This window comes from Anticarsia gemmatalis, chromosome 3 (genome assembly GCF_050436995.1).
Source record: "Anticarsia gemmatalis isolate Benzon Research Colony breed Stoneville strain chromosome 3, ilAntGemm2 primary, whole genome shotgun sequence".
NCBI classification, from domain to species: domain Eukaryota; kingdom Metazoa; phylum Arthropoda; class Insecta; order Lepidoptera; family Erebidae; genus Anticarsia; species Anticarsia gemmatalis.
Genome location: NC_134747.1, coordinates 9,637,678 through 9,657,616, shown reverse-complemented (window position 1 = coordinate 9,657,616; position 19,939 = coordinate 9,637,678). Strand labels below are relative to the sequence as shown.

The 19,939-nt window shown below is 36.2% G+C and overlaps 1 protein-coding gene across 1 annotated transcript; it reads right to left on the bottom strand.

Annotated features, from left to right (window-relative positions):
- Positions 1-118: 118 nt before the first annotated feature.
- Positions 119-19,698, bottom strand: LOC142987539 (ubiquitin-conjugating enzyme E2Q-like protein 1). Its single transcript, XM_076136366.1, has 6 exons — positions 19,544-19,698; positions 9,107-9,837; positions 3,536-3,731; positions 2,532-2,733; positions 1,666-1,902; positions 119-1,312 (listed from the first exon to the last, which is right to left on the bottom strand). Exons 2-5 carry the CDS (start codon positions 9,235-9,237, stop codon positions 1,667-1,669), a joined length of 765 nt encoding a protein of 254 aa, XP_075992481.1. The 5' UTR covers positions 9,238-9,837; positions 19,544-19,698; the 3' UTR covers positions 119-1,312; position 1,666.
- Between the last annotated feature and the right edge of the window lie 241 nt (positions 19,699-19,939).

Sequence of the window (19,939 nt, the reverse complement as noted above, 5' to 3'; positions counted from 1 at the left end):
AAGGTACACTCCCAGCCTAGTTTTAGACATGGGAGTAGTTAAATGTGAAGTGTGCTATTATCTACATCAATATTTACAGGAATATGTTGGATCAGGGTTATAGGAATTAGTAATAAGCTTGTTCTCGTTTGAGCAGGTATTTATTATTACACCTTTAACATTGTACATATAGTCAAATTTATACACATTTGCGCTGAATGAAGTTTACATAAAAATAAAACATCTTTGGTTCACCACACAAATTAACAACATCAATTTTCTATTTTTTCCTAATTTACATTAATTTTACCACAAGCCTTTCATTTCACAATTTAAAATTATTAACTAATTTGAGCATTCCACTACTCATAAAAGGACTGCAGTGTTGGCACTACAGTTTTACACAAGCATGCAGAGCCTAGATTGTTTCAATAAGTATTAGGTACATAAAATGACACTTATCTCACATATTGTATAGGTACAAATACAAAGAATAGATCAAAGATGAAATGACAAACTACTTTAGAATCGTTTTGGTGGAATTTCAAACACTACGAATCTATAATGTTATCAAAATGATTAAATGACTTCGGGACGGAAACATTTCCTTTTAAAACATTAATATTTTATTCTGCAAAATATATGTTAGTAAGTAATTTTATTTTATATTTATTTAAAACTTTAATCGAGCACTTACGGAAATATTAAGTATTTTTCAACGAATCAATGGGAACTTTCGAATAAATTGAGCGTTACGATGTAGGCGATGAGCATTAAGTTTGGCACAACATAACTAGTTACACTTAGACGGAGAATGCATGGAGAGACGACATATTATTATTATAAAAGGTACATTTATTAATCTACAGATGCTGCGTTAACCACATCTATCGCTCATTAATTCCTTGCTCTCAAGATGTTGCAGTCAGCTTCGTAACGTAGGCAATGCGTCACGACTCACGGTTCACGGCTCACCAGGTAACCGTGACCTTGTTTCCGCTAGTTAGTTAATCACCACACGCTTCGAGAATACTGAAGACGTTTAGCGTTCACATTTTGGTGCTTGTGTAACCAGAGGATGACGACAACGTGGGTCGACGAAATAGGTTTTGTTAAAATTGCATCACCCAAAATACACTCTAATGTTATACATATAAAGTAATTTCTATTTTTCGATATTCCAATAAAACACTCCACTGATCTTAAACAAGTTGATATAAACTAATTACACAGAGCAGAGCATTATCAAAATTTGCACTAATTATCACTAAAAATTGTTCTTGAAGAATAACTAAAGGAGATCCTTTCTGCATTATATGGTTGATCAGCGAAACTGAAAAAATATAGGAACATTATAAGTGAATATATTTAACGCCAGACACAGTGTTGTAAACAAATAAATAGATAGGATTTCGGTAGGATTCAAACGTCACATACTATATTTAGTGAAGTGATACGAGCGGCTATCCTACAATTGACCAGCTTCATCGTCTCAATTGATAAATGATGCTCTTACGAAATATATCTCGTGGTCATTCTATCATTCAATGCAAGGACATGTGGCATTTCGGTCAATGTTAAGAACTAATTCTTCGATCACTTATCTACATTAGAACTTTGGGGGGTAAGGATGGGTATCATCTACTAAGATTATAAATGTAAATGAGTAAGATAAAGCTGTAGTACCTCAACCATCGGAGAGTGCCGGCGTCACCCATCCGTACTTGTCGTGTGTTTTGACGACGGAGCGGAATGCTTCCTCAGCGCGCCGGCGGCTGAACTCGCAGGAGGGCCGCGGAGGCGCCCGCGCCACGCGACCCTGCCCCTTCACCACGGACGCTGCGAACTGCATCACTACTGCCTCTACTGTGTACGCGGAAGCCCAGCCGCGTGGTGTCAACAGTTCCATACAGATCGCACCTCCTGGATCATACAATAGCCACCAATTACCCTAACAGTAATGGACACTTCTCTTTGCTACGTATGGATTAAAGTTTATAGCAAAATGATTTGTCGATTTCAATTCGGGGAGATTGTTAATTGGATGACACCTTTTACTTTTCTTACTCTCTCAGTCTTTCATTACTTCATTTAGAAATAGTAAACATTCAAGGTTCAAATTTTCAGGCATCGTTAGGTCTATTCTTAGGTTAGTAAATGTTCTTACTTACCTAAGAATAGAGTTGAATGGGCAACCGTCACTTCCCGCTATGATCGCACTGAAGGATGATATTCAATGGGTCTTTTGTACCCGCAACAATTACCAATCATTTCGTTATCGTTAGATATCATCAATCAAGGCAGGCGTGATCGTCTGTCGACTCAACAACGGTAAAATACTTGTTTATAGATCTGATAAGATTAAGTAACAAACAGTGCTTTTATATTGTTATTGTCGTTCTGAGTTTGATTCTAGGGTCAAAAAACTTGATATAAGTAATTGCTTTTGTAAAAAAAATTGGTGGATAGGGGCAGGTACTCTATCAATTTCAGATTGTTTTGCTCAAAATAAACTTGAGAAATGCTTATTGCTTTATTTTCTATTTACTCACCTTCCATTACGAATCCTTTCTCTATTCTAGGTTCAATGACCCGCATGAAAGGTGGTGCGAATGGGAAGTTCTCCGGGAAAACGAGATGCAAGAGTATGTGGGGAATGTGTAGCTCGCGCAGGTCACTCGCCAACTCGCTTTCCGGGTCTATTTGATGTAGCCGAACGTGCCATTCGAATAGGTTGTCGTTAACAAGCTCCACCTGAAAATTTAATCGAAAGTCTACTTATTTGATTGAGTTTACAAATTATTTATTCAACACGGCCCGAATACCACGAAAACCAATCAAGTTGTATGAAAACATAATAAATTGAACTTTGTATTTGATATTTATAGTAGGTAAGTAAGTAGGTATGTCTTGTAGATACGTACCACTATTTTGTTTTTGCTCGTTATCGGAAGTTTATACGAGTTCTGCGTCGAAACTCAATGTTTTGTTAGTACCTACATTATTTATTCAAGAGATACTACCTGTCCGCTTTTATTATATAGGTAGGTATCTACATAGTTAACTACTAAAAAAAGATTCTTAGTTAATCAACTAATCTTTCTACTGATAAATAACTATAAACCTGTTAAGATATTGTTTGGCGATTCAATGAACCTTAAGAACCTAGGCATCTGTATATTTTTATGTAGCGTTCGCCAATTATAAACTAAACACTAACATCTACCTACTAACGTAACTATTGAAACTGTTTAGCTATTAATTTAATTAACAGAATGAATCCATAAAATAGTGCTTCAAACGATTTACGTAATTCACGTATAAGTAATCATACGAAATGATTGGTTTGAGGTTACCTAATGACTCTCAAGAGAGCTAGTCGCTAGCTAGATCAATTATTATTGTTAAATGTAAACATCTATGATTGTTGAACATTGATCTACCGGCAGGTGTCATTCATAGGGTGAGTTCCTTCCTCTTCATTCTTTCGTGAGAATTTGAATGCTCTAAATTAAAAACAATGTCTACCTAATAGTAATAGTAACCAATGCCTCACCGTAAAGAGGGGATCAGGCCGGCTGTTCTGTAGCCGCTGTATTTCTTTCAATTCTTTCATCAGTCTGCGCGTCCGGACTGCGGCCGCTCGCTCTCTCGCTTCGTTAGCTCCGCCTGCCTTCTTCTTGACCAGAGTTGACGCAGCAGGGCTTGCAGGCAGGCTTGCCGCTGCCGCCTCTGCCGGACTAACACCATCTCTGAAACATAAATGCCAAATTAAACTATTGGTAACTGATTCGTTACATTCACAAACGATTATAATCGCTTGAAAAATGTAGTTTGGTACACGTACTAAATTAGTGCTTTACCCATCTTTCGTGCCGCAGTTTAAAGTTTCTAATTTCTTTAGTCTCCTTGCACGACATGCAGTCCGTCATCGACTGGCTTATTCCGGCATTTAAATACATAAACCAACCTACGCACTAGTAAATAACTGATTGCGATCAGGCATGAAAATAATCATTCAGCATCGCATAATATGCGGTGTATTTATAGATATCATTGACCTACATGCACATTCTATATAGGTATATATAAAAGATGTAGGCCTTACCTATTTGCTTACTCCATCGATAGACAGATGAGCACTTTGTAAACTTATCGTACTCGTGTCATGTGGACGCAGTCTCAAGTATGTTTGGATATTCATGTTATAGGTAACCGTTAAAATATTTTATAATTCGTCCGATATGTTTACGGAATGTTTAGCATTAGTAGGTGGTCACTCAGGATAGCCATATGAGCGGGAACTCCGACATTATTCTGGAATTCTGCGTTCGTGTTTAATAATGACAGCTTAATGTGCCGGATTCCGAACATTTCTCAATCATTGCTATAAATAAGCCTCTGATTCATTACCTACTAAATATTTTAACTTGTAAAGCACCAAATACATACTATAATTACCGCTTAAAGAAAAAAATATCCCACAAGGTTGAGTAAAACAGCAATAGTATGGCATGGCGTTTACCTTACCATTGTGCCACACGCGCCTATAAGTAAGCAATCGTAATACGAATGAGGTAATCTTAATCACGCACTCAAAGCACATCATAGAATTCCAAGACCTCTATGTTTATCTCATTAAAACAAAGAACTTCAGAAATCATGCAAATTCAATTCAATGAATGCCCTAGATTGTTTGTGTGCGAACGAGTAAGGTATGCTCGCATTTGATCCGTCCGTGCATATACTCGTACATAGGTATGGAATGCAGTCGGCCTGTAATTCTCACGGGCGGATGCTGTCGCGTCTCAGGTTTCATCGGTTTATAATATAAGAATAATAAAACAAGCGATAATATACTATTTATTTATCAACAAAATAGTCCGGGTACCTTTACTTATAAACGTGTAAATAAAGAAGTACGACAAAGCTTAATATTTAAAATCCCATCAACATACACTTACGATTCTATGTAAGTTTGCAGGGGATCAAATTTCCTATTCCTAAAATAAAATTGTGTTTACAGAAATAGATTTTTAAAAATATGTGAAACAATTACACTGCCCCATTTGTGGTTTATACTAATGATGTTTGCTTGTTCTCATTAATCATTAGTCGGACTATTAAATTAAAACTTGTAACCTATTTACGACCCTGCCAAAAAGGTAACCTACATATTAAGACTTCCTTCCTATAAACTAAACAATATTTTTTTTGTTTTATCGCGATTGGAAAAGTCAGCTAACAAAGTAATTTATGTTTGGTACTGCATTCCATCTTGCACCTTTTTGAGTCAGTGTCGAACAAATCGTCGGTGGCACATTAATTAAGTCCGTCCCCGACCCGAAAACTCAGCAAATGCAATTTTCAGGGTTTTCTTTGTCTTGAAGCGGTACATCGTAGGATTTTGATAAATTGTTATCGATGTTTCACACCACAAGACGTAAAAACATCATTTTAAAAAGTGTCAGCCGTCAGTTTGGATGTAATCCAATGTAAAATGAAACAGGTGTTGTATAGTGTAATGCACTTTGGTCGGGTCATTCACTTCCAGTTTTATGCAAAGTATCGTATATTACGTAAACAAACAATTTCCAGCCGACGGATAAGCAGGTATTTTTGAACTTAAATTTCTAAAAATACACTCTGTGTTCGTACATTATGGTCGGTAACTCGGTATGATACAGAAGAGTTCTGATTCAAAATGCACAGTAGATGTGTTGGTGGCAATAAGGCGTGGACTTATTAATTATGCCATCAGTGTAATAGTCGTAGCTGACAGTTTGCGTACCATTACGTTAAATTAACATATTACTCGCATAAACTCTAATGACCGTAACGTTATTTGTTTACTAATATCCAACATAATTATACTGTCGTTTTTAATAGCTATTTCGTACCAAAACTAACAAATGGAGGAATTAAGGATTTATTTTTGATTAAGAACTTAATACGGGGGTATTAAGTTCTCAATCAACATAACATAACTAAATGTAGTGTCTTGGGGCTATGTACAACAAATTATAATATAAACATAAGCAAAATGTTAAGTAATTAGGTATAAATAGCTCCGAAACACCGCACAACAAAAGCAAAGGTTAATAACAACAAAAGCTTTGTACATAAAGTCCACAAACATTATATTTACCTATTTACAAAGATAACTTGAGGATTTCATAGAAGTTATTGAGCTATTCTAAGTTGTCAAAGTAGGAATTTACCAAGAACTTATCGCCCACTCAGCAGGTTATATTTGAAAGGTAATCAATGGAAGCTGTGAGCCATTATGATAATTTCAAAATATGTAGACTTTAAGGCTTCTCACAGAAAGATAGAGATGACTATCTTATGATTTAAAAACAAAACAATTTTATCAAACTGGCAGCCAGCAGTTGGATAAAATAAATCGACATATTTATACTATTAACTATAGGTACGTAATATAAGTCTCACCAAAAAGAAAACCAACAAAAACTCTTAGATAGATAAACTAGCTAAAGGTTGTTCAAGTCTGAGTGCAAGTTTATATTTAGAAAAGAAAGTGAAACTGCATCTAGGCCTTGGTCGTATCGTTAAGTCCAACTAAATGTCGTTATCGAACACAAGTAAGGTTTCTAAACACGTTTTATACAATCTAAGAATAAAACTTAATATATGCTAAAATTATCTACTATTGAGGTGAAGAGGCTGAACGCCTCGGCAGTCTCATGTTATTGCCCTTTTTCCGCAATAATATAATTGCTTGTTTACCATCCGTGATTACTGATAGCAATATAAAAGGAATATAAAGTTATTGAGGTCTACAACTACAGTATAATATCTCGCATGTTGAGACATTAATGAAATTATATGTTTTGATATATTTTGCTGTGCTTCAAGAAGGTGGGCACTTCAAGTCTAACCCGTTACAAATCGACATCAGTTGGTAGTTACATCGAAGACCTGTCATTGAGAAACATAATTCATTTGATGGATGCTTGTACCGAGTATGTCGTAAACCAGTTTTCAGAATTACTCGGCTGTATCGGCAAAAGATCAGTAAATTAAAGTGTAACTCAAAATGAATAAAATTAGACCGCCTCAATACAAATGTTGAGGTTAATGCTAAACATTCTAAACATGCAGTTTAGCCGTTTTATTAGTCTACGAGTTTATATTTTGTAATCTTTGTCTAACAACTTTCATATGGTGCAAAAGTTTTATACAGTTTAGGTTTGATTTGGGCTAGTGTTTCCTCACTATTTCATCTGGATACACATACATAATCTTAAAAAGGCAATTTAACGCTGATCAAATTTACATAACGCACAATGCCATAAGAGACGAAAGTATTGAGTATTTGAAATGCATGCGTATTGTGTATTGTTGTACGCAGGCATAACTATGACAACGCCTTGATGTCCACACCACACAGCAACACGTGTCTGCGGTCTGGTCACTAGCAAGTTAAACATAAATAAATCTTAGTTTATTTATATATTATTATTCTATTTAAAGATCAACCGTGTGAACGTCTAAAACTAAATTCTAACAGAATAATCTCATCAGCGCGGCTGCGTGTCACTGCTAAGTGAATGACTGATTACGTTAAACTATTAATAACTGACTCTATCTAATCAGATGACATGCAACTAATGGATCGTTAGTGTTGTGCTTATGCTGCTCTAATATTTTATGTCATAACTAACAATGGTTGAATAAACACATCGACGTTGCGTGTAGTTTTGCTTAGTGCTTCTTTGTTGCAATATTCCGCATTGATACGTCAGTCATTGTATCAATATACTAGCGGTGTCCGTGAGCTTCTGCATGTAAACAATGCCTTTGTTTGTCGGCTACAGGAGACAAGATATGACGTAGAATCAGTTTCGCACTTCCAAGAGCCGTTCACGTTATTATCTATTGTTACTATAATGAAACTAAAAGTGAAATGAGCGAGTATTGTTTACTCAATGGCAAGTTGTACAGATTCTTCTGCATTTTCGTCATACGAGCTAAATACTTTGCCATCGGCTTTATTAGTGACCTTCGCCTATGCAGACCTTTCAAATATTTATCGAACAAGTGCAGCTTGCCAAGTTTATGCGGCATTGACGTGTTATATTTGTTTGAAGACTTGGTCGTTAGTCAGCCGTGTAGACATCTGCCCTGTTAATATTGACCTTAACTGAAAACTGTAATTAATGTTCGCGTGTTTTATAAAACGCCTTGATCTTAAAACCGTGTTTACTATACACTATACAGGAACCTTACAACGACTTTATCTACTCTCGAGTATTTAAAACTATTTATTTTATATGTGCTTTGCTGTAGAGTAGAGATAACGCTGTTTGTAATTATCAACTATAATGTAGAGTAGGTCGACGCATCAGACTAAATATATATATTTTTATAAACTAGAGTGTCCCACTTTTTGTGAACTGCGTTACAATTTACTTATACGATATTGACTTTAACAGTTTTGTCTTTTACAATAATAATTTCAGCAAAATAATAATTTGTAGTATGTAGAGTTTATGCGACGGCGGAAGCTTACAAAATGTCTTGCGATGATTTTCTAAATACATAGGTCAATGTTTATAAAATGATACCGATAACGATAACATAATAAATAAAGACCAATTATACAAATAAGGAAATTGCACTCTACACATCGTTGTGTATTCCTGAACAAGTTATTCACTACTTGAATAATTACCACAGTAAACAAATAAATTAAGTCTCCTAAGTGCTGTTTTCCTGTTCTGTTTGAATTAAATAACCGAGAAATGACCAATTATAAACTTGGTTCAAGATCTGTGTTTTGGAAGTCGATTGGATAACAGCAGTAGAAGATTGTGATTGATCAAGTGAATGAGTGGCTACGTGACCGATCGTTTGTTATCAAACATTTACCTCAAGCTGGTGTTACAACAGACGTTCGCCATAATCATGTTACTGACTCACCTTAGTGTTACTCAGTTATTTGTTTATGATGAAACGCTGATTCCGAGAATTTGGCCCTAAAGCATTTTTGCATTATGAGTGCGAACCAGCTATCCGCCGCGCTAGTAGTCATGATTGTGATGTGCTTCTTACTCTACTGAAGGTAGATAGCTTTATTAAACTTAGTAAAGTATAATGTTACCTGTGCCTGCGGAGGATCCCTCGCCTGGCCGGTGAGCCGCTCGGCCCTGCACCATCGTTGTCCAACTTTTCGGGGGATCGGAACAGCTTACGGAAGGCGGCTGCCACCTTCTCCTTAGATCGCGACGTCATGTTGCACTTATCAAACTACACTCTCTACGCTGCACTGAACTCGACGAATTGATTTATTCAACTTTCACAAAATGTTTATTTTATATTCGTACGTCTAGCGCACGTCTACGCGACATGTCACTAAACGTCAAATTATTCGATCGAATCTGGTCTCTGGTGTGTCGGTGTGAAGTATGCAGCCAGTGTTGAAGGAAACCACGATCGATCGTTTTGCATGTGTTACATCAGGCGCGGAGTCTCGCTTGTACCACTGCGAGGGTCCGAGATGTGCGGCGTCTTGCAGCCCACGTGCGACTACAGACCGCGTCGATGAAATCGAAACTTGGCACGCAGGAGGAGGTCGGTTATCGCACCTCAACGGATGCGTAGTGGAGCGGGCGCAAGTGTGTCACAGTGCGTCGGCGCATGTCACGCACGACCGGCCGGCCGACGCTGCGCGCGCTGAGTGCGCTGTGTGAACGAACTTGTCGCGGCCGCACGCACGACCACCACGCGCACCAGGAACTTCACACTGCACCGGTCCACTCTGTCCACTTCTCGCTGATCCAGTTGCCCCACCTCGTAATTCCTCAAAAGCTCGTCATCACCGCAAGTCTCTCACTGCAAAAGGTGAAAACAAGTCGAGAAGTGAATGACTCGTTAGATGAAAATCTCTTTATCACGATAGCTATGACGACAGTCGATTAGTCGACGTCTATTGTTTGCGTTTGTAAGCTTTTGTATTTACATAAATGGAATTATGATAATTGATAGGTAGGCGCTCATTAGCTCATTAGATGAGTAAGAATTTTAACAACTAAAACAAATAATTACGACGTTTTGGGTGATACTAACTTTATTTTAAATATTATGTTCTGCACAATTAATTCAAAACAGTTGAAAATACAATGTGACTGAGCATAACCATTATCACTATTGTGGATCGTCCCGAGATGTACTGTACATACTGTTACTTACTCTAGCAAGTCTCTACATCAACGTTGCAGTTGGGACGCGTTAAGTTTACATAATACTTGTAATGCCGTGTTTGAAAATAACGAGTCTTTGTATTACAATCATTAGTTCCTAGGTACTTTGTCGAATACGATAATACTTACTATAATGGTAAATGACTACTACAGAATACAGGTCCATTAGTTTGATTGATCATTTTGATCTACATTAATAGCTAGAGTGCTCTATCATAGTAATAAATCGCAAAATCGATTGTAGGCGCATTCATTAACACGTTTGTCCTGTTTCTATACCGGCTTATAACCCAGTTGTCTCTGTCTAAAGGTCTCTCTTAAAAGGAACTGTCTCTACAGTACTTAAGTTCTAGAATTTAGTGCTAAATTTGCATGTTCTGTCCTAAGCCAGATTGAAATGAATAGATGACTTAAAAATATGTATAGTTTCAGCTTATAAAATTTTTGTTAAGTAAGCGTGTAGCTCTTACATAACACTTAAATATAAACCACGTTTTCAAACGAAAATGTAAAAGTAGATTCTTATAAATAAATATACTCTGGTTGGCATTTTCGGTGTGTGGCGTCCTTGTGGTGCCCTTGGCATCGAGTGAGGACGTCCAATAACCGGAGCCTACGAAGTTATTGGCAAGTTGCCCGATATGATTATGTCCCTTAGGACTAAAAGGCTCATTGTGGAGGTGGCGAATAAATCCTCTCGATCAATACGTGACTACTGCTAAGTGTCTACTGCTATATCGTTCTACAAACTGTTTTACTTAGGCATGCTGTTACGTAAAGCTGTTGCTCTAACTAAACTGTACATTTCAGCTAAATGGGTTTAATTTTAAGTATATTCTACTTTTTTATTATACTGGCTTACTGATTTACTGTCTCGACCAACACAATTCTTAGCTCGTTCAACTTATTTCAGGTTGACATGCGAATATTTACAGTATACCATTGCAGGCACTGCAGCGTATATGTTTAAATATTCGGATAATAAACATAGTGAACGCCATACGCAGATGCATTAATGATGATTCGTTGAGTAAATGAAAAACACGATTGTAGTTTCCATTACAAAGCGAAAACTCAGACGAGGTGTTCTTGTTTAAGTATTCTTTCTATTATAATGGTAGTTAAAGTAAATATTATTTGTATATGATCACATTATTAAATTAATCAACACATGAATGCGGTAGTGGCCGTTTAGTGACGAATACAACATGTTTATAGCCGGGTAGTAACGAGTTCTACTCGAACATTAACATATTACTACTTTCATTCAGTACATAATATGCAAATAAAACATACAGTAGGTATCTAATGACTGAAATACTTTATGAGTTTCATTACTTAACCATTTTAAAGATAGTATAATGTCTATTTTTAATTAATCAAGGACAGTAAAAGACATTTTTGTATCGGCTCGACCTTCCAGTATTCCAGTGTATTAGCAACAAGCCAAGTAAAAGCGACCCTCTCTAATGAATCTCAATAAAATCAGCCGATTAGGCAGCTCTTCAAGCGTATCACCCCTTGTAGAAATGTTACTTGGTAAGTATATCTTCGCACCCTCTTGCCCCACTGCAACTCACATCAATGCCCAACTTTCTGATACTATCTATACGCCGAATTACGCAATTTAGTTCGTGCTTTTCTTCGCAAAACAATATAAATAAAGACAAAAATCGTCCCTATAAAATTGAACGAGATTCGATAAAACCGGGTTTAGCGACCGATGAAAAGAAATTAAAAAGCAATTCGAACAGAATCGAGTTTTATTAAGGCTTAATAGGTACTTTACAATGATATTGCGTTCCAAGATAGAAGTTCTACTTACACAGTGAAAATGAAAATCTAATTTAAACATCACGGTGGTGGCCGTGTATTATTGAAAAGCAGTTGAACGATTAGATACTTTCTAAGCAGTTGCTTTTGATTCATCAATATCGAAATTAATAGTAACCCAAACAAAGAAAATGATTAATATCCGTGGAAAACTTAGAAAGTATTTGTAAGTGTCTAGTAGCAACCCAAATTATCTCTGTTTGAAAACGTCTTAAGCTCTATCCTCTCAAAAGAATATTTCTGGGTGTTTGGTTTTTCTTCTTTATATAATGCATTAAGTCTTTGTGACCTCGTATATCTAAATGTTGCAGGTTTTGCAAACTGTAAATTCCTCGCAAATGCCAAGCTTACGGCAGTGAAAGTAATCAGATGATCTGGATTCGATATTATCTCCAGTCTTGTGATTGCCTTGACATTAAAAACGCAAAGGACAGATTATAGTTGACTGAACCCAATGCATTATTTTCTTTACTTTCTCATTACATTTTAAATAATGCATTGTTTATTTTATATTCATTAAATTTATATAATAAATAGATCGTCGTTGAAATCAATGTAACTTAGGTACCTATCGTATAAGTTATGTTGAATTCGCATCGATGAGTCTGCTGTCACGATTTAGCCACCATCAATAAACAACACCGTCATGTCTTGTTTGGATAACAAAAGAACTATTTTTAAATAAAGCACCCTGAGAGTTTAATATAACTTTATGAGAATTCTCAGTACATACCGCTGCTAAAGAATGCCGGTCACAAGTTATTCACTCAATATCAAGTGTATGTTTATATGTTATGCTCAACACGTTATTGCTTAAGAATTTTTCACTGCACCGAGAATATCAATATCAAATGAGAATCTCTTGTTTACGACTCAAAATATCACAACCCCTGATAGCTAAATGAGGTTTCATAAAAGCCTCATGTCACAAGGTAAATGTCAAAGGTTTTCAATAACGGGTAATGGGGACAGCAATTAATGAGAATTCATTAACCAGTCTCCGATAACAGCACTAGGTTCAAGAGATGCGAGAGGGTAGTTCAGAGGGGTGGGTTTATACGAGCAGCGAGGGGGAGGGGGCGTGTGGCCTCCATCTCCGTGAATGACGTCAGCGCTCCACCAACGCGTATATAACGCCACTCAGATTCATATACTTAGTTGCTTATATTTTCGAGGATAACAAGCTCTATAAAATGTAATCTAAGATTTCAATTAGTGTCATAACTGACAGTTATTAATATACGTACGAGTGAAACAAGAAGTCATGCTAGCTAATGATGGAAATTATTTTCAGGAGAATGTTTATACAAATGTAAATTTTTGGCAGAGCATTTAAATTTAAATGTCAGAAATAAAATTAACGCCCTTGTGTCATTTTCAACTTTCAAGATATGTATTAGAAATAGTAGATGATCCAGAATATTATACGTTTATTACTACAGTATAAAATGGTTAACAGGTTATTGCATGCATGTTCGGAAAGTTTCTGCAATATAGACGGTTTTATGTTCCGTCATGCCGTTTTGTGACCAAAGGGAGCTTTTACGTCGTTCGCTGGAAACCGGATAGGGTGCGAGTCACTGCAAGTGTAGAGCAGAATTTACGTCTCGTTGAGAGACAAGATCGTGAGCCCGGCTTTGAGTAAAGCTCTTTGTACTGTTTGTACGACGATACCTACGCTTTAAGATATTCGCAAAGCGTCGGTGATAAAGAACTTTTAAGTTCCTGTAAGGAAGTTATCTTTATCTTATTTCTCTTTATGGAAATCCAAGTAAGTGCTCGACTTCAATCTAATAAGAGACTTCAGTAAAGCAATATAATATATGTAGTAATATTTTCTCTCTAGAAAATGTAAGAATTTTATTCGTGTTAATGCACAGATAATCAAACTTTTATAAAGGTCGATTCAACAAGCACAACTTTTTATTGATATAATCGAATAACTTTCGTCTAACATTGTGGTCAGGTACAGTCATATAACGTATTCATATATTCGGGAGTCAGCCACACGTGATGCTCATAATGCAGGGTGATATTTGATCTGGTACGGCGAGCTATAACCGACGCGATTGTGGAAATAAAAAAAATGCGTTGGTCGGAAAATCCTGTGGAAACGTGGTCCGGCACAAATGTGGCGAGGGGAAGGGTCACCCGGCGCCGTGCGTGATGTTATGGCGGGGGTGTCGGGGACGAGTGCCACCCTCTGACACCACTCCACAACGCAGACGGAATGAGATACGACTCTATATATATTTACTTTTACAACGTGTCATCTCGTTCGTTTGCATATTAATTGGTTCCTTTATACGAGGTAATTAATCAAATACTTAAACAGGATGGAAATTGCTGCGGCAACACGGTTAACAGACTTTTAGCTTTTGAACAGTAAAAGCTTACTTTTTATGCCAGAACTCAGAAGTGATTAAAAAGAAAATGGTTGTTTACATGATTTTCTTTTCAACGGCTCATAGTCTGCTGATGTTATTTAGCAACTGGTGTTCACTTTATTATCTCATCTTTATATCATATTCTATGCGGTATCTGCCTTCAACCTTATAACGTAAAATTAGCAGAAAGTTAGACGTGATTTTCATACAAATACAGCAGAGGGGTACCTACTCATTTTGAGATGAAAGATATGGAATGAACGCTCAAGGTACATACGTATGAGAGTCTTAAATTTAATCAAAGAACGTTTATACTTGAACGACAGACATCTGCTTATTATCCAGACAGAGAAAAATAACGTATCTAGATAAAACCTTGTAAAAGTTAACCAGGTATATGCGCACAGTTTTCTTTGTTATAATTTTCATGAAAAACTAAACTTTGGACTGCAGTATGAAGACTGACACTAGCTTAATTTAGTAGTTAGATAGCAAGGAAAAGTTTCTGCACTTCCACTATGTGTAGACAGCGCTCTGTAGACTATGCTGCGAAATACATACGGATTGTATGTGTGTATTTTTAAAATATGCAAGTAAATAAATAAACTCTTGTTATTCGTAGCTCGTACTAAGCAATAAAATGTTTGATAAAATCGATTTGACCGTGATCAAAATAGGAATGCTACTTTCAGAATAAATCTCATAGCTTCTACTATAACAGCTTTATTGGAGGTTCTTCTATTTTTATGATATAAATACCTTGGCAGGGTTCGTTTCAAAGACAACAATGATTTCAAAGGCCTTTGAGCAGATTTTATTTCGTCCTTCTACGCCGCACCCGCTTGTCCCTTAGCGAAATGAGAATTTCTAACATAACGTGGCTGTTTCGCTTAATGATATTTATTATGACTACACAAAGAGGAGCTCTTTGACGATTATTGTTTAACTAACGTGCGTTAGACCTTTATAATAGATGATGATTATGCTGTTTCGTTGGTTCTGTAATTCTGTTCATTCAAAGATACAAAGATTTTTATCTAGCGTGTTAACAGCCTTTGTGTACATCGAAGGCTACTTCAAACTATACCTACCTACTAATGATTTAATTAAGCAGTATGTAGGTAGTATATGTAGTACCTAATTACTTACTTGTTTGAAGCAGAACTTACTTAATTTTCCTTATATCTAACAATAAATTCATCGTTTTCTAATAGATTATCTTTAACCGTTAAGCTCTATGTTCTGCTTCACCACTTCGGATTTAATACCAAGTACCTATATTATTATTAATCGCGTATTTTCAACAGTACCTTATGAAACTTAAAACCTGTAGTTGTTTAGCCTGTAGGCCAAGTAAGTCATAATTCAGCAGACTGTTCCAATAGCTCAGATTTATTGGTGTCATTCGAGCTAGACTCTAGTGCCTGGTACCTACATTTTATTTTACTGCCAACCTATTTTAATAAAAAATCATCGTTTGGAGGTCACCTATAAGGTATGCCAGGCTTCTAGACATTTTGACTAAATTGTTCATAGATAGATAAATAACTAAGGGGTGAACCTGCTGGTTAAGATTCAAAGTTTGCTTATGGTGATGATATTAATGTCTTTGGCATAGTGTTGTCTTTTACAGCGGGATTTAGTATGTTGAGATGCCTCTTATTTGATTTATAACCAATATAACCTACACGCTACTATTACGTTTAAAACAAAATGCTTTTGTTTCTACAATAGCTTACAAAATCTTTGATCAATAAAATTTACGTAGAGATTTTTTCTCGGGAAATCTTTAACGCGGTTAAAGTTCTAGCCGAAAAATGAAAACTCCTAATCATTTATTGCGAAGAGAAGAGGTAGGTAGGTAGGCATACTTTGTTCTTTATAAAGGTACAAAACAAAATACGTTATTTCGTTATACACTTGTAATAAGCAATTACTATTCACTTGATATATCCGTCGACCTTGGTTAGGACGTGTTCAACTAAAATTTTAATAACTTATAACTATTTTCAGTATGTGCGCAGCAAGTAACGAAGTGCGTCGTTTTTTTTAGCTTAAGTACACAAGACACTATATAAATTGAAAAGGAAAACAAAATAAATTTGTAAGAGTCAAACTAAAGAAGCTATAAAAGAGTGAATGTATTTTAATGTACACAATGAAGTCAATTAAGTAATGCAAGTCGTGGCCTATGTTCTTATAAGGCTAGAACCACATTCATTAAATTCCTCTCATGCTAATTTTTAATTAAAATTGTTTCAGAGCAGACGTAGTTACACGGGTTTAAAGATTCACAGTTGCGAGTGTGTAACAGCCCCGTATTAAGTGCCAATCACATTAAGTACGTAACAATAAGTAAGTAATCAAAAGTAGGTTTGTAAGTGTATAAAACGTAAAAAAAGTAGGTGTATAAAACTCTATCCCACCAGTCAAGTAGGTACTCATAATAAACCATTCTTTTTGTTCTCGGGCTCTCAACAGATCTCAAAACTTACAAGACTTTGCCTTGAATTCAAGTGGAAACCCTGTCATGGAGCCAATGAAACAGTCGTGTCCTAGTTGTTATAAGGCTTTTAAGCTGATTTTAGTTCAGTTCAAAAAAACATTCCCGATTTCATATCAATTTGGCTTTTAGGTGTTAGTTTAAAATTAGTGCCGAAAGAGCAATTACTCCGCGGCCCTGTCTACGAATATTCGGCAATGCACACGACTTAAATGCATTAGGGAGGTATATTATCTGTTGTCTGACTGTAAATGATGGAGAGAGATACCTACCTACTATATTATAAGTAGGTAGGTATGTAGGTACATACGTCACATAAACCGCTAACCTTTACCTTTAGGTGAAAGCCGATGAATCGATATGTTATTACTCATAATGCACTGTGCTCCTGACTACTTAAGTAGATATGACCTTGACAATACGCGATGATCGGAGAAACATAGTTTCTCTTTTAAAACAATGTTTAATTAATGGATTTAAATTAAAATCTTATCAGTCTTGTTTGTCATTTATTTGATACGGTCTTGCTAATATACCTAACTACGGTCTTTATATTATATTATATTTATATTATACGGTCTTGCTAATATACCTACCTAACTATTAAAAACGTACAGTTCTGGCAATGCCAACTTTTACCGCGGTCAATCTGTTGACGGCTGATCCTTTCTCTACAGGCACCTATTTGAGTTGAGAGCATATAACAAGGCGGTTTTGGACTGTTCTAGTTAGTATTCATTAGGTACGTCCTTTAGCCACATTACGACATTAGGGATTGCCGGCTGTAGGTACCACTAATCCTATGAAAATAGAGACATCTAAGACTAACATGACACTAGATTTTACTATGATTTGAATTATAGTGGTAGTAGTTACGTTAGTTTGCAAATAAAATAACAAAGAAAATGTCACAAAGGAAGTTTTTCCATAAATTGCAATGTTTGTGTCGCATTATCACCTTGAGAGTGTTGTCGCATTTCGTATCATGTTCAAGAAGCAAGTTCACACTACGCTTCCGATCCCTTTGACTATGTATGTAGCCATAAAATCGCTGATGTCTACCTCATATGGACAAGCTAATAGTTCTTTTTTAATTATTACATATTTATAAGTATCATGCGGTGAAGCGAAGGACAAAATCATTGAATGCACATGACATCTTGCCATAAAGGGAAACTTTTTAAAAGGCGGATGGATTCTTCTTATTCCTAAGTATTTCCGACGATGCTTCTGACTCATGCTGTAATATCTACTGTTTGTTAATAAATCTCTAGCGATGCTTTAACCGTATTTGGCGCAAATATTTATAAGTACTTTTTTGTTCTGAAGACGAGATGAATTCTATTAAGAACCGATATTATTATAGCCCTTACTTATCTAAAATTCTTCATTTAATGGTTTTAATTTATTGGGCCATCAGGCGACATTGAAAATTGTATTGTTTTTATCAAGCTTTGATATTTTTTTCAGTTACGAAACCAAGCTAAGTCGTCCCGAATCAGAAGGTAAGTACTAACTACTTGCCTATAAATACCTTAGTATGTTTTATTAGGTAAATATCTGTTATTTAGGTAAGTATGTATATGTAGGTACATAAGAACGTAAGAAAGAAAATCATAAAAAAGAATAATTTAACTTGTATTTATTTATCTCGAATTCATTAGAAGTAGTAGTAGTTAAGATCATTTATAAAATAAATATGGTTATTAGGTATGCATTGGGATTGGCTGGTAAGAAAATCTAGGAAAATCTGTAGGCTGACTGGACTGCGTCATCCGCGCTTAGCTCACGTTCAATGTTTATATTGTCGTTACGATTACGTAACTACGATAAACTAAATAAACCAGTGATAGGAGTAAGTATTAGCCGTCTAAATAAAGCTTTGACCAGACACTAATAACAACTGTGAACACAAGTTAATAAGTTGAAATTTTTAAATTTCGCCCATGTTTCCATTCATCCTTATCGAAGCCACAGGAAGCAAACAATATCGAACTCATAAAATCCCCATGGTTACTATAACAGTAAAAACACAAAGTACCTGGTAACTCTCCATAAATACACGAAATAACCCCACTTATCGCGCTTCACGAGATTGTACAGATTTGAAACTCAAGTAAGTAATAGCCAGGAACATTTTATTAATTATTCACACCTCATTTACTTTTTTGGATAAACATTATAATTAGTGACGCTGTCATGTGTTTACCAATAATATTTGCATTCATACAAAGATAAAATTTGTTGGTATATAAGCACCTTAGCGCTTAGCGCATAGTCGAAAAAAGCATATTTAAGTGAACCTACATGGTTTGAGACATTTGTAATGAGCCTAGTCATTACAAAAGACTCCAAGGTTTATGAAAATTAGCATTTTCTTAAAGAAAATATAATATTAACTACCGTACAATTTGAATGGAAAAGAAAGGAGCCAAATTTAACTGAATATTTGGGTATGATACAAAAAGTAGCCCATAGATTTACGCACTTGTTAAAATGTACTCGAATATTGATAACTTCATTATTATAATAACGTTTTATTACTGTGAGAAGTGAAACATCATGTGCGGGCTCCAGACATAATCGAGTATGGGTGATACGCAGTATGCACTCACCTCGAAAATGGGTCCGGGTGCGGAGACGACGGCACGCCCGGACGCCGCCCGCCAGCCTTGCGAACTAACCGCGGCCTCGGCTCGCCACCAGAGGGCGCGCTCGCCGAGGCTCACCTCCCGCGCCCATCGATCCACCCTTCATGACACTGACGCATCCCTACACGCTGTAGCGCTATCGCCTACGACATAAAGTTCCGAATGAGACGCAATTAAGCCCCAAACTCGCTATGACGTACGTATACTCAATGTGTTGATTGCACAGCTTTATTTTCTTAACAACGTGTTTAATAGCGACACGACCGTCGGATTACTTATTCAACTCTGCCATTGTTTGGACTGCAGCATTTCACTTGTAATTACACTCGATACTTGTGTGAATATTTTATGACTGGTACA

Coding starts and splice junctions, on each gene's coding strand:
- LOC142987539 (XM_076136366.1), bottom strand. CDS start 9,237: ATGACGTCGCGATCTAAGGAGAAGGTGGCAGCCGCCTTCCGTAAGCTG. Junction 2,734..3,535: donor GGCCTGATCCCCTCTTTACG/GTGAGGCATTGG, acceptor TTAAATTTTCAG/GTGGAGCTTGTTAACGACAA. Junction 1,903..2,531: donor GAAAGGATTCGTAATGGAAG/GTGAGTAAATAG, acceptor TGTATGATCCAG/GAGGTGCGATCTGTATGGAA.